Source organism: Prunus avium, chromosome 1, assembly GCF_965620075.1.
Source record: "Prunus avium chromosome 1, drPruAviu1.hap1.1, whole genome shotgun sequence".
Classification (NCBI taxonomy): Eukaryota; Viridiplantae; Streptophyta; class Magnoliopsida; order Rosales; family Rosaceae; genus Prunus; species Prunus avium.
The window spans coordinates 12,991,429-13,005,916 of NC_142284.1; the positions used below are offsets into that span (position 1 = coordinate 12,991,429).

The window sequence follows — 14,488 nt, forward strand, 5'->3', positions numbered from 1 at the left end:
TGCAATTGCAGTATGTAGTTTTGTTTTTTTAATTAAGAAAGTAAAGTGATTTCGTGGTAGGTAGGTTTGATTGTGTTATCCAGCTCACTGTATGCAGTTGCAGTATGTAGTTGTGTTTTTTTTGTGTGTGATGGAGTGTAAAGTGTTTCAAATGCGTAATGTGCAGTAATATGTCGTGTTTAGGGTTTATTGGGATTTGGATTAGTATTGAGATTCCCGTCACGCATACTCATAAATTGAAATAAAAGAGAATATCATTAATATGAATAAGAATAAAAACACCTTACGGTAGAAAATCTTCAAGAACCCTAGTAATTACTCTCTGTCTCCAAAATTGCATCAAAGAAAGCCCCTTACTACTGTCAAGAGCATTCGATCATTCTTGGGACATGCTGGGTTTTATCGACAGTTTATCAAGGATTTCTCCAAAATTAGCCGTCCTTTGTGCAACTTACTTGCTAAGGACGCCCCATTTAATTTTGATGCAGATTGTCTAGAGGCATTTAACAAATTAAGGACACTTTTAACTTCAGCTCCTATCATTGCTGCACCTGATTGGAGTTTACCCTCTGAGTTGATGTGTGATGCGTCAGATTATGCAATTGGGGTAGTTCTTGGACAGAGAAAAGATAAAATTGCCCAGATTATCTACTATGCTAGTAGGACATTAAATGATGCGCAATTGAATTATGCAACCATTGAAAAGGAATTATTGGCAGTTGTTTTTGCATTGGAAAAGTTTCGTTCTTACTTGGTTGGGGCTAAGGTTATAATTTACACAAACCACGCTGCACTGAAGTATTTTTTGTCTAAAAAAGACGCCAAGCCAAGGTTAATTCGTTGGGTTTTACTTACGCAAGAATTTGATTTAGAAATTCGAGATAAAAAGGGCAGCGACAACGTTGTGGCTGATCACTTATCCAGGCTGGTCAGTACCACCACAGCAAAAGAGGATTTACTTCCTCTAAATGACAGTTTTCTTGATGAACAACTTATGGCCATTGTAAGCAAAACTCCATGGTTTGTCGATGTTGTAAATTATTTGGCTAAAGGTATTTTGCAGCCAGATTTGACTTTCTAGCAAAAGAAACGGTTTTTAGTTACAATTAAGTATTATTTTTGGGATGAGCCTTACTTATACAAGTATTGCCCAGATCAGATTATTCGTAGGTGCATTCCTGTAAAAGAGCAAGAAAGTGTTTTGACGTTTGCACATCAACATGCTTGTGGTGGTCATTTTGGGGGAAAATGGACAACAACTAAAATATTACAAAGCGGGTTGCATTGGCCTACTATTTTTAAAGACGCTCATGTTTGGTGCCAGGCTTCTGATATATGTCAACGTGTGTGAAATCAGTCTAAGCGGAATGAAATGCCACAACAAAGTATTTTGGTTGTTGAATTATTCGATGTTTGGGGCATTGATTTTATGGGACCATTCCCATCATCCAATGGAAATCAATACATATTGGTGGTTATTGAATATGTTTCTAAGTGGGGCGAGGCCGTTGCAGCACCAACAAATCAAGGATCTGTGGTACTGAAATTCCTCAAAGGCACTATTTTTCCACGTTTTGGGACACCTAGGGCAATTATCAGTGATGGGGGAAATCACTTTTTAAATAAACAGTTTGCTGCACTACTTACTAAATATGGGATAAATCATCAGGTGGCCACTGCATACCACCCTCAAACTTTTGGGCAAGTTGAAGTTTCTAATAAGGAAATTAAGCGCATTTTAGAGAAAACAGTCAATGCCAACCGTAAAGACTGGAGTGTTAAGTTGAATGATGCTTTATGGGCCTACAGAACAACGTATAAAACGCCGATTGGGATGTCTCCCTTTCGGCTTGTTTATGGTAAGGCGTGCCATCTACCTATGGAGCTTAAACATAAGGCTTACTAGGCGATTAAGGAGCTTAATTATGCATATGATGCAGCTGGAGAAAAATGAAAGTTACAGTTGCAAGAGTTGGAAGAACTCCAAAATGATGTATATGAAAGTACAAAGATATACAAAAAGAAAACAAAAGCATTCCATGATAGAAAAATTCTCCGGAAACAGTTTCAGCCAGGTCAAAAGGTTCTATTTTTCAATTCAAGGTTGAAGTTATTCCCTGGGAAATTAAAATCTAGGTGGCTGGGTTCCTACATTGTTACTAAAGTTTATCCACACGGCGTCGTGGATATTAAAAATGGGAAGACCGGTTTCGAGTTTAAAGTAAATGGCCATAGACTCAAACACTACTTGGAGGCACCATTTGACATTGCAGTCGAGTCAGTGACTCTGAAGGAACCAGTGATCTGACCACCAACCTTCGGCAATGTTTAGCTATAGGCATTAAATAAAGCGCTTATTGGGATGCAACCCAATTTTTCTAAACTATTTATTTATTTTATTTTTATTTTTCTAAACTCTTTACTTATTGGTAAATTGCAGGTTGCAACCCGGGGAAAATAAAGCAGATAATCCTATACTAAAATCATGCACCCAGCAGTAAATTGCAAATAATCCTATACTGTAATCATGCACCCAATAGCAAATCTATATTAACATCACCACATCTACACTATGCTAGAAGTTAAAGCAATTAACATGAGCTCACTCAAAGATGCAAGTTTGGGGGTAGTTGTTGCATATCCAGCACAGAAACATCATTTTTCAGTAGTTAATTTTTTGCAGCCTAGTTTGCAGATCATGCACACGTGCATCACATATCTATACACCACAAAACTGAGTACACCTATACTACCAGATCTACAAAAGAACAAAAAAAATGAAAAAAACAAAAAAACACAAACTTGCAGGGATTCGAAATTATACCTAAGAGCTGCACGGATCTGGGGTCCCCAGGGCCTTTTGATGTTTTTGTCCTTTGAGTTTGTGTGTTTATTGCTTTTTCCCTTGAATCTGTCCTGGATCCGCATACCCTACACAGAGAGCACAATATGAGTACATGCAGGGACATAGAACACACCTCTATACAGATCAGGACCCAAAACGTAATCTGAGATGTCCGATCTATTCATGTCTTTTACCTTTGCGCCGACTACTCACGGAGGTGTGTTTGTTGTTGGGTTATGGGTTGCAAAACGGGTGCAGCGTTTAGAGAGGATGAAGGAGCTGCTGTGAGATGGAAATGTTGTACCCATGGTTGTGTCGTGACTTTGATTTGTGCAGGTTATGGATGCCCAAAAAAGTGTTCAAGCGAAAGGGAAGCGCAAGGGTGAGAATAATTTAGAACATGCAAGAGTTGACTGAGATGCATTTTTCCATTTCATGTAAGTTACATATACATATACCTGAAAGATAGAAATGTGGTTGGTTAATATTAGGATGATTTTTTAATTAAAAAAATGATTGATAAGAAAATTGGGCAAGTAGGCAGTGCAAAGTTAGTCACTAAGGTGAGAGATGGCAATGAATTGGGTCACAATTTATTAAATATTTTATTAAAATGGATTTTTTTTAATGTAGTTTATATTTTTAGATAAAAGAAGAAATTGTTTCTAAGTGGAGAAAATTGAACCCCAAAGAGAAAACGACATATGGTTTTATCGTCAAAGGTTGGGGTGGGCAAGTAAATAATTCAAAAGAAGAGAAATGTATGATGACTAGATGCAGCCTGGAAAGATTCCATCATACGGTGGAAAAATTGTCAGAGGAGAAGCGGTCAACAATTACTGCTATTGGGTTTGGTACATTGTCATATGTATCCTACACTCGTTTGCACCGTCCACTTTGCAATTTTTTTTAATTCAAAAGTTCAATTCTGATACTTCCTCCATAGATTTGCACGACAATGTCTTTCGAATAAGTGCCATCGACTTTGATCGTGTTATGGGTCTTAAGAACACCGTCGAGGATGTTCAACTTGGTGGATCGATACAAGATGAAGAGGTGAGAGAGTTAGTGAAGATTTATTGTGGAAATGATAAAAGAGCATTAATAAGTAATTTAGCTGAGAAGTTGGAAAAGTGTGAAAATACGGATGATGACTTCAAAGTCTGGTTTGTGATGTTTGCACTTGGCACTCTACTCAGCTCCACATCTTCACTATTAGTAAGCAAGAAGTATTTAACTCCCTTGAGGATCCCAAGTAAGATAGAGAGTAAGAACTGGGCTGACCATGCATTCAACTTATTACGTGAATGTGTTAGGTCGTTCAAAAAGAATAAAGGTGCATATGTAAATGGGTCACTGCTTTTTCCTCCAGCTATTCTACTTTGATTCAGTTGTCCACGATGGAGTGCATGTGGATAAATCTTTGCCTCCTATTGTGTCATGGGATAATAATTCGATGTGTACATTGATTAATTGGGTCAGAAAACAATGTGAGTTTGATAGTCCTACCGTTAGGGTTGTTTCAAGACGCAGTAAGACAAATGAAGTGTCCATAGTGAACATTGAAATAATTGTTGAAGTTACATGTATTTTGGCGCCAATAATACAAGCTGAGGTAAAACGCTCAATGTTGGAATTTACTCAGAAGGTAATGAGTAAAGTGAGTTCCTTTATGAAGATGTAAATGCACTTGAAGGGAACGAGGCATTGAAAAAACCCCCATCAAGTTGGTGTGAATGTTGTGACTAAGAAGGGTAAATAATGTAGCAAAGTAAATGAGAAAGGTGCAGTTGACATTAACAATCCATCAACACCATTACTGGATGGAAAAGCATTAAACCTGAGGTATGATGAGCAATTAGGAGTTTGAAGATCGACAATAAGTTGGTTTCTTATTATCGTTTACATTCTTAAGTATGCATTTATTTGGACAAAGTTTACATTTGTTAACTATGCATTTAATTAAAATGACAATGAAATAAATTGTTTATATGTTGTAAATTATTTAAAATGTATTTATTCATATATGCAATATTTGAATTTCCTTTTCCACACAGTTGAAAATTGGCGTGGAAAAGAGGAATGTCACGAAGTTGCCCCATGGTGATCGAAGTAGAATCAAAACACGTCGTATGGGCAAAAGGCGTCCATGGAATCATTGTAAGGAGCCATTGGTTAACCCAACAATTGGAAAAGGAATGCTGATGCATAAGATGAAATCTAAAATAAAAATAGGGCCTTTCAAGTTAAAACCCAGTGATTTAGAAGATTCCAATTTGGACTTATTTAGTTACGTTTTTAGGCCTAACGACACTTTAAGGTAAATAGTTATGACTCTTGAATAGTAATTTCGAAATTGACCAAATTCCCTATATGTAGTTGTCTACGTCCATTTAATTATAACAAATGATTTCATCTTCCGGTGTAGTGAGGAACTTATAATTGAAATAGAACGAGGACATCACGTGACTCGAGTTGAGTTGATGTGCCTCAAGTCAGAAAACCCACTTGTAAGTTTCAAATGTCTTGTCAAGCAATAATGCGTAAGCAAACATTACAGTGGACCGGTGGTTGTTCGAACCAACAAACAACACTAGGGTCTTATAATACATATTTGTTTTGTACGTGCTGTCGAATATGAGGACGTCTCCAAGGCAATGTAATCCAAAAGTTAAGTGAAGTCCCTCCAAAACAAATTAGCAAGCCTATTTTCCTCGTCAACACTAAACTTACAAAAGAATTCAAGATCGACTGCCCTTTTTGCTCTCAAGTATAAGAGTGCGGCTTCTGTGTTACCGTCCAACTAGATTTCCCTACATGATGCATCTAACTTATTGTATAGATCCTTGATTTGAAAACCAACGTTTATATACCTGCCATTTTGGTCCACAATATACTCATATGTATGACATGTTTTAATAAATGCTCTTCGCATTCCCACTGCTTGGGCTAAATCTGAATTTCGAACAATACGGTTACATTGGAGATATGGCGATTGAAGTGGAGTAACTAACTCATGATTGTAATGTGGTTCAAAATTCGTCATGACGTAAATATTACATTTCTTCTCATATCCTATAAAAAAAAAGGTCAGACAATTCTCTCTTGTAATTGGCATTGGTGGCTGAATCCTATCTGGTATCTCATTAAACTTTTCATTTCTCAAGCCTTCTTTCGAACAACACTACCGTCTCGTACTTACTTTCCCTTATGAACCAATATGTCATTTCTCACACTAAATCCAATGACCTCTGCATAACTTATATAATATTCTTATGCCAATTTATATTGTTTTAAACTCTTTCCCTATAATATCTTCTCTCCTCGGTACATTAATGTCAACACTATTATAATCAGTACTTTGACTAACCGGATGTTCGGTCGACATATGCCCACTCTTTGTTAACGGTGCCCCGTGACTCAACCTTTCACAACCACCAAGATACCCGAAATCAATACAAGCACCCTTTGATGTCTTTATGCCCCTGCCCATCTTAGCAGATCACTACATGCCTGAAAAACATCAATTCAAACTACAATTATATTATAATATAAGTGCTAACATACTTGCTCCTAAATTCAGACAAATGAATGATCTCAACATGCAATTGCACACAGTCACGACCATAATTGCACATGGGGAGAACTGTTCACAACCCAAAATACATTCAACACCTAAACCAGAAAAAGAGGGTCATTTGAACTCTTACTTGATGCTTCTAAACGTAATCTAAGTGCTAACGTACTTGCTCCCAAATTAAGACTAATCAATAATCTCAACATGCAATTGCACATAGTCACGACCATAATTGCACACGGGGATAATTGTTTCGCAACCCAAAACATGCAATTGCATGAACTCATGACCCAAAATACATTCAACTCCTAAACTAGCAAAATAGGGTAATTTGAACTCTTACTTACTGCTTCCAAATGTTCAACGCTTCTTCCTTCAACTTCCTTTCACCAACAACTTAAATGAGGAAGCAATGTCGTCGTTCAAAGCGAAGAAGGTTGTAAATCTTTAAAAAATTTAGGACAAGGCTACGACCCTTTGAACAACGATATGGTGACCAATCTGCTCCAGAGCACCCCTGAACCAATTGATGCTTTGCCCAACACGATTCACCGCCTATTTCATTTTTTAGACAAGTAGATGAGCCACACCCATGATATGCTTCCTCCTTAGCGATGAATCAGCGCCTCTGCGAAGCCCATTGCTGAGATTATGCGAAGCCCAAACACGACTTAGCCCTAAACTCATGATATTCGCTCATTTTTCAGATGCTCATTCGTTTTTCTCAGACCTCGTCTTTCAGATTTTAAATGGCAACTCGTCCCTCACAAAGAAGACTTCACGCGTCGTTTGTGAGTCTGGGTTTGTTTTTTTCCCTCACTCACATACTTGTTAATTGTTGAACAAGTCATCAATTCCTTCAATCTCAGCCCTTTATTTTTAAAATGAAATATGAGCCATTGGATGAGTGACGGCACCGGTACCACCAATATTTGCTTATATCAAAAGAATTTAGGTATTGAAAACTTAATTGTTAAGAACAACTCTGGAAAAGGGTTCAGTTCATGAACAGTCAATGGGAATCCGCACATCCTTTTTTTTCTTATGTTAAGGTGCAATCTTCTATTTTAGACTTTTGGGGATGCAATCCTCATCATATTTTCCGAGAATCTAAATTTTGCTACTAATTTTCCAGTCAAAAAAGGGCCATAAGAAAGACTTAGTCTCCACATTCTTTATTTTGATGCAAACGATAGTTTAAACTACTCTAAATTAATTTAATTTATAGAGATGATGATTCAATCTTGGATGCGAAGGGGCAATCTCCATAGTCTTTACGACACTCCTCTGATGTCACTAATATTTCTAGATGACAATGGGAAGGGTTAATTTCAATTTAGACCTTGAACTCTTATCTTTAAGGCATGTTTGCCTCTGCCCTCTTAATTTGAACGATTACATATCCTAAGCTTTTCAATTTTTTGCAATCTGGTTTCAATGTTAGACTTACTGTTAGAACTTCCGTTAGTCGCTGATGTGGCATATTTGGGACCCACCATTTTAAACTCAAATTGCTTAAAATATTAATAAAATATTAAAAAACGAATTAAAAATAAGAAAAAGATTTATAAACATAAAATAAAAAAGAAACATGAAAATCAGCTTCGTTCTCTGATGCGCCATTGCAAGATCTAAATTTGGATGATAGATCGATCTCCAATTAATTAATTTATGAATTAAGGTTAGGCACTATGTAATAACCTATAAATAAATAAATAAGATTTTTTTATCTCTCTCTCTTCTTAACCCCCCCCCCCCCCCCCCCCCCTTTTTTTTTCCTCATTTTTCTTCCAGCCACCTTCTCACCATCATAACCACCGCCACAAGCTGCCACCAGCCGCGGGGCCGGACCCAAACACACCCCCACCACCTCAGCTTCCCATCCCAACCTTCCCCCGCCGCCAGCCGTTGTCCTGTTGCCAGAAAACGTCGAGGAAACGACCGGTTTTTGATAGAAAATTCCGACATTCGATCTCCGTCTTCCGGCCACTAATCTAGGCAATCAAGGTATGAATTTTCATCTACTCTTTGAGCTCTAGCTGATGGTTGGGTAGGATTGAAATGATTTTTAGTCTAAGTAGATCAAAGCTCGAATTGAATTTTGGCCGATTTTCAAATTGAAATTCTGGCCACTTCCGGCCATTTTTCAGGGTATGTCTAAGAACAAAAGTGGCTCCAATCAATGTTCTGAACCAATGGTAGGAAGCTTGGCCGGCGGTTTGGAGTTTTTTCGGCCGCTAGAATTTTATCTGCACACCCACGCGTTGCCGGCATGTGGGCAATGTGCTCGGATTCTAATTCGGATACCGTTTGAACCTCGAATGGATTTCACCTATTGTGCATTATATGGGTTCTATACGTTAGAACCGTTGGATCGCTTCCAATTTAATACATGTCGATCTAGACACTCCTAGGATCGTATAGGATTTTGCGGATTGTGAATCGTAGTCCCGGATATTCCGATTCAATATGTCATAGTTTAATTAAATAATAACTGTTCAATTGGGCGGTCGTGTTTAATCCGACCGTTCAATCGAGACCAAACTCTTGGGACATATTTCCTAACTATAATGGAACCTCTAGGAACTCTCGGATCGGAATTTGGAGGTCGTGGACCCCACGGGGTCCTGGGTTGACTTTTTTGGGGAATTAATCGCTTATTGGATATCGGGTCTTTTCAGACCATTTCACCTGTTGGAAAGGTTGAAAATGGGCCTAGGAACTTTTCTAAATTTTGTACATGCACTTTTGAGGCCGGTGGTCAGGGTTTTGATTAAATATCCATGGTTGAGCAATTTTATTAATTAAATGTTTGAAATTGCTTAAATAGGTACTCGGGCTCCTTCAAACTTGCAGGAAGGACCCTCAAAGGGTCAAGCTAGCTTGGACGCCCAGTGAGTGGACTTTTGTTTTATAAATGATTTTATGCAATTAAGTTTCATTATTTGATCTTGAATAAGTATTACTGACAATGGTTTTCCTAGCATGATTTGTTGGATTTAAATGTTTTATTTATATGCTGCCAAGTCGAAAATGCAAAAAGGGTATGGAAAGTAAGAATTGAGATAATTATCAGATTGAATGGCAGCAGGATTTAAGGATAATTAACAAAAAGTTTTATAAACTTTAATCTTTTTCAGATATATATATATATATTTTAAACCACCATAGGTACCCAGGAATTATAAAATGTTGCCTCGGTATAAATGTTGCCTTGGAATAAATGTTGCCTCGGATGAAAGTTGTTGCCTTCGGTATAGTCAGCACGTTTGACTTTGCGCCACGAGTCTTAGGGATATCCGGATCGTGTGGAGCGAGGAATGCGGATCAGGTCGACTAAATGTCACCTGTATCCAGCAAGGTTGCGGCTCAGGTCGACTTTGTGTTACTGAGACTTGCGAGGACGTGTCATCGGAATTGACGGTAATATGTGGGAATAAACGGAAATAAGGGAATTGACAGTTAAATGACGGGTACACCTAGGTGGAAAGGATTTATTCTTTTATAATGTTTTCAAAAACGTCTAGATGTTTTAATTGAATGCATGACTACTAGTATGTATATATAAATGCAAGTCTTGGAAATTCTTGTACGAGTATATAAAGGAATATAATTGAGATTTCTAATTGTTTTTACGGAGGGGTTAGTATGTTCATATACTATTTTCAGAAAACTTTATTTTTGCCCACTCACATTTTTGAATGTTTTGCGCCCCCAAACAGTAGTCGTGTACCGGAGTGACCACCACAGGGCTGTCACCACATTTCATCCATCCATTCCGCTACGTAGGATTTCTTTTGTAAATATACTTTTCTTTGTAAATCTTGAATTAGTGTTGCTCTGAAGAATTGCCCTAGGATTTCTATATGGCCTGAGGCCGTTTAGTTTGGTTGAACTGTTTGGATGTAAATTGAATGCATGCTGGAAGTTGGGATATTTGTTTATGCTTTGTTGGCAGGTGGAAATTTTGGGAAATGATCAAATTACAGGGGAGACTCTGCCGAATTTTCAGCAGAAGTCAATCTTGTACTAAAAATGGAATTTTAGTTAAAAGGGCAATATGGTCATTTGTGCTCGACACCCACCAGGTGTCGGACACGCACAGGGTTCAGCTCGGATTCCAAAGTGGAATTTGGGTTGGGTCTTGTCACACTAATTGGTTGATGTCCTCCCCACAACTGCTAATTCTAGGAAACAAATCAAACAAGACCATCAGCACCTAAGACCCATTGCCACTCATATACAAATCAAAAACCAAATCCCATTTCTGGGCACTCCTATGGAACCACGACCAAAAACCTGAGACTTGACATGAAGCCTCCCATTTGGCCAGATATGACCTTGTGGACTTTGTGGTCCATGGCGTTGCAAATGAGCTTGAGCAAAGAAAATGCAAGTTGAGGCTTTTCATGAGCATTGAAGCTCCCAAATGAGCTTGGATACCACTCATGTTCACTCACCCATCGACCTCGGAGACCATAAACTTGCTCGATCTCTTCCTTGAGGTCTTCTGTCTTCGTGGTTGGGTGGTCTGGTTGAGGCTATAGGGTGGGGCTTAGGTCGAGGAAGGGGGTAGCTGCTTAGGGCTAATGGAGTTTTCTTTTTTATTTTATGTTTATAAATCTTTTTCTTATTTTTAATTAATATTTTTTAAAATGTTTTATTAATATTTTAAGCAATTTCAGTTTAAAAAGGTGGGTCCCACATCAGCCACATCAACGTCTAATAGAAATTCTAACGGTAAGTCTAATGCCGGAATCGGATTGCAAAAAATAAAAAAGCTTAGGGTATGTAATTGTTAAAATTGAGAGTATAGGGGCAAACATGCCTTAAAAATAAAAGTTCAGGGTACTAAGGCTTGGTTTGGGGTTGCTGCGCTTAAAAAATAAGTAGTGTTGAAAAGAAGTTTTGGAGATTTGAGCGTTTGGTAAAACCAATCCAAGCTACTTATTTTAAAATTTGCTGTCATCCACAGCCGAAAACACGAAGTAGCTCACAACCTGCTTCTAAAATCTGTTGCTCGGAGAAGCATGCAGAGGAGTTTAATGAAACTTTCAAATTGCCCATATTGCCCTTATTTGTTTCAAACAATTACACGCTCTATCCTCATCATCCCATGTTCAAGCCTCCCAAATGTTGTTCCTTTAGGATTTTTTGGAGTTGTTCTCTCTCTGCAACTTGGTCGCCTTCCTCAATCCCTCAAAGCTACCATCTCAACCCAAAACCCTACCAACCCAGCTCCCTATTTTACAGACCTAGAAGATCTGTGACTTTGAAGGGGATGAAGATATGCGACTTTGATGGGGAAAATATAGAGAGGTCGGGAGCGAGCGAGAGACAAGGATGGAGAACTAGAGAGAGAAAGTGAAATCGAAATTGAGAAGAGGAAGAAGAAAAGAGAAAGGAGAGAAGAGGAAGAAAAAAAAAAAAAAAAAGGGGGGCCTGGGAAGGAAGAAGAGGAAGAAAAAAGAAGAAGTGGGGCATAGGAAGGAAGAAGAAAAGAGGGGGGCAGCGGCCTGGGAAGGAAGAAAAAGAAGAAGAAAAGAAACTGGGCTTGGAAAGGAAGAAGCAAAGAGAAAGGAGAGAAGAGGGAGAAAGAAAAAAACTATACATTTTTCTTTTTTTATGATAATTTTAGCCTTTAAAAAAATTTCATCATGCCCTTTATTGTCATTATACACTGTCACATCACTTATATAAAAAAATTTACCAAACACTATAACACTACTTTTTATACTCATAACACTTTTACAAATATAGATTACCAAACATTTAGCTACTTCATTTCACAATTTTTTTTAAAGGCACAACAATACCAAACTAAGCCTAAATTGAAATTAACCCTAACGGGAACAACCTCTCTATGCGCTTACTTGTGTGGCCGAACATTTGCCTTTAGTTTCCAAAAAAGCTAAACAAACAAAATTGAGTCATTAGGTTATACTTAACTTGATAAACGAGGATTAAATGTAGCATAGATAGGATTAGAATAAACACATTATATATAAGAAAAAGGTTGTTTGGTGAGTCTCAAAATCGAAAATTCTGTGACCAACTTCTTTTCATTATCATTTCTTACAAATTGCTCCAAAATATTTCTCCACCATAAAAAAATAATAATGTCATTCTCAGTCACACTCACACTATCCCCCACAAAAAATCAAAACTCCACATGCCAACCAAAGAAGATAAACACTGACCAACTCCAAACACAAAATCTAGTCAGCACAATTCACATTATCCCAAAGCTCTTATCCATTGTAATATTTAATCATTGTTGGCCAGCCGCGGCAAACTGCAAAAGCACCAACTACCCTTTATTTTATCCTCACATTCTTCACATTTCCAGACCAACACTCTCTCTATCTCTCTCTTCCTCTCTGGTTTTCTTCCATGGCTGCTTCTCTACATTTTTTTCATCTTCTTCTTTTGATCTCTTTCTTTTTATGCAATCTTAACTTATCTCAAGCTAAACCCTCTCACCCACCAAATGGTCTAATTTTTCATGTGACCAAGGATGTGTCAACCCTCCAGTATATGACCACAATTCATCATGACACTCCACTTGTGCCCACCAAGCTTGTGGTTGATCTTGGCGGTCCATTCCTCTGGCTCAACTGTGGGTCATCATCATCTTCTAGCCGTCTGATTTCTCAGGGCTCAATCCAATGCTTAGCAGCAAAGCCAAAAACCCATGATCAGGGAAGCAAGAATTACCTCTCTAGCAATGACCACAACAAGAAGAACAAGAAGAACAAGTGTCATGTCTTCCTAGAAAACAGCATCACCCAGATGGCAGCACAAGGGGATTTAGTGCAAGACATCATGGCCGTCCAAGTCATAGATGGGTCATCAAAGACAGAGTCAGGTTCAATCACCACCCTTGATTCCAATTTCCTGTTTTCTTGTGCACCTATGTTCCTTTTGAATGGCTTAGCAAGTGGTGCCAGAGGAATGTTAGGCCTTGGAAGGACTCAGATTTCAATGACCTCACAAATCTCTACCAAACTCAGCTCCAAATTGCAATTCATGCTCTGCCTATCTTCATCAAATGGGGTCATATTACACAACCATGGCCACTTTGGCTCTGAAATTTCAAACTCACTCACATACACATACACACCCCTCCTCACCAACCAACATGAGTATTTTATCAACTTGAAGTACATTAAAATCAGTGGCAAGAGATTATCTCTAAACAAAGAGGATTTTAGAGAAGGGATTAAGCTAAGCACAACTGTTCCTTACACTACCATGGAGAGCTCAGTTTATGTTACATTTACCAGAGCTTATGAGCAGGCAGCTATGGCTATGAACATGACCAGAGTGGCTCCTGTAGCACCATTTGGGCTCTGTTTTAGTTCAGAACAGGCTGAGGGAAGAGGGGTTGGTCCAAAAGTGCCTGCTATTGATCTGGTACTGCAGAGTGAGATGGTGAAGTGGAGAATTCATGGTAGAAATTCAGTGGTTCAGGTGACCAACCAAGTGATGTGCTTGGGGTTTTTGGATGGAGGTTCTGACTTGAAGACTTCCATTGTAATTGGGGGATATCAATTAGAGGATACTCTTCTGCATTTTGATTTGAGTGCTTCCGTGCTGGGATTTAGCAGTCAGACAAGTTGTTCTGACTTGAGATTGTTAGATTTTGCGCTTAAAGATTCTTTGTAAATTAATGTTTTTGTTTGATTTTGGTAGAAACTATAATGTAAATTTTGACTATCCAGCTCACTATTTTCCTTTGTGCAGCAAGCTTTTATTATTGTTATGATTATTTTAATTTCCCTTTTTAATCGTCGGTTTTACACTACTCTGCTTGTGATGGTAGCATTTCTTTACTTTTGTCACTCATTAGTTTTTAAGAAATCTTAAAAGTATCAAATTTGAATGTGAAGGAGCACATGACATTTTGCTTTCAGAAAATCATACAAATCATCCCTATATTTTAATTTTTCTTGATACAAGCTATAATCTACTCTAAATTAATCTAATCTATAGGAAATAGGACTCAAGCTTTGGTGGAAGGGGTCGGACTCACTACCTGGCCATCATCCCTACATTTACAGTTT

General features: G+C 38.1%; 1 protein-coding gene across 1 annotated transcript; it reads left to right on the forward strand.

The window, feature by feature from the left end:
* The first annotated feature begins 12,700 nt into the window (after positions 1–12,700).
* On the forward strand, positions 12,701–14,212 carry LOC110750430 (Eukaryotic aspartyl protease family protein). Its single transcript, XM_021950767.2, has one exon. It carries the CDS (start codon positions 12,816–12,818, stop codon positions 14,088–14,090), a length of 1,275 nt encoding a protein of 424 aa, XP_021806459.2. The 5' UTR covers positions 12,701–12,815; the 3' UTR covers positions 14,091–14,212.
* Positions 14,213–14,488: the final 276 nt, after the last annotated feature.

Coding starts and splice junctions, on each gene's coding strand:
- LOC110750430 (XM_021950767.2), top strand. CDS start 12,816: ATGGCTGCTTCTCTACATTTTTTTCATCTTCTTCTTTTGATCTCTTTC.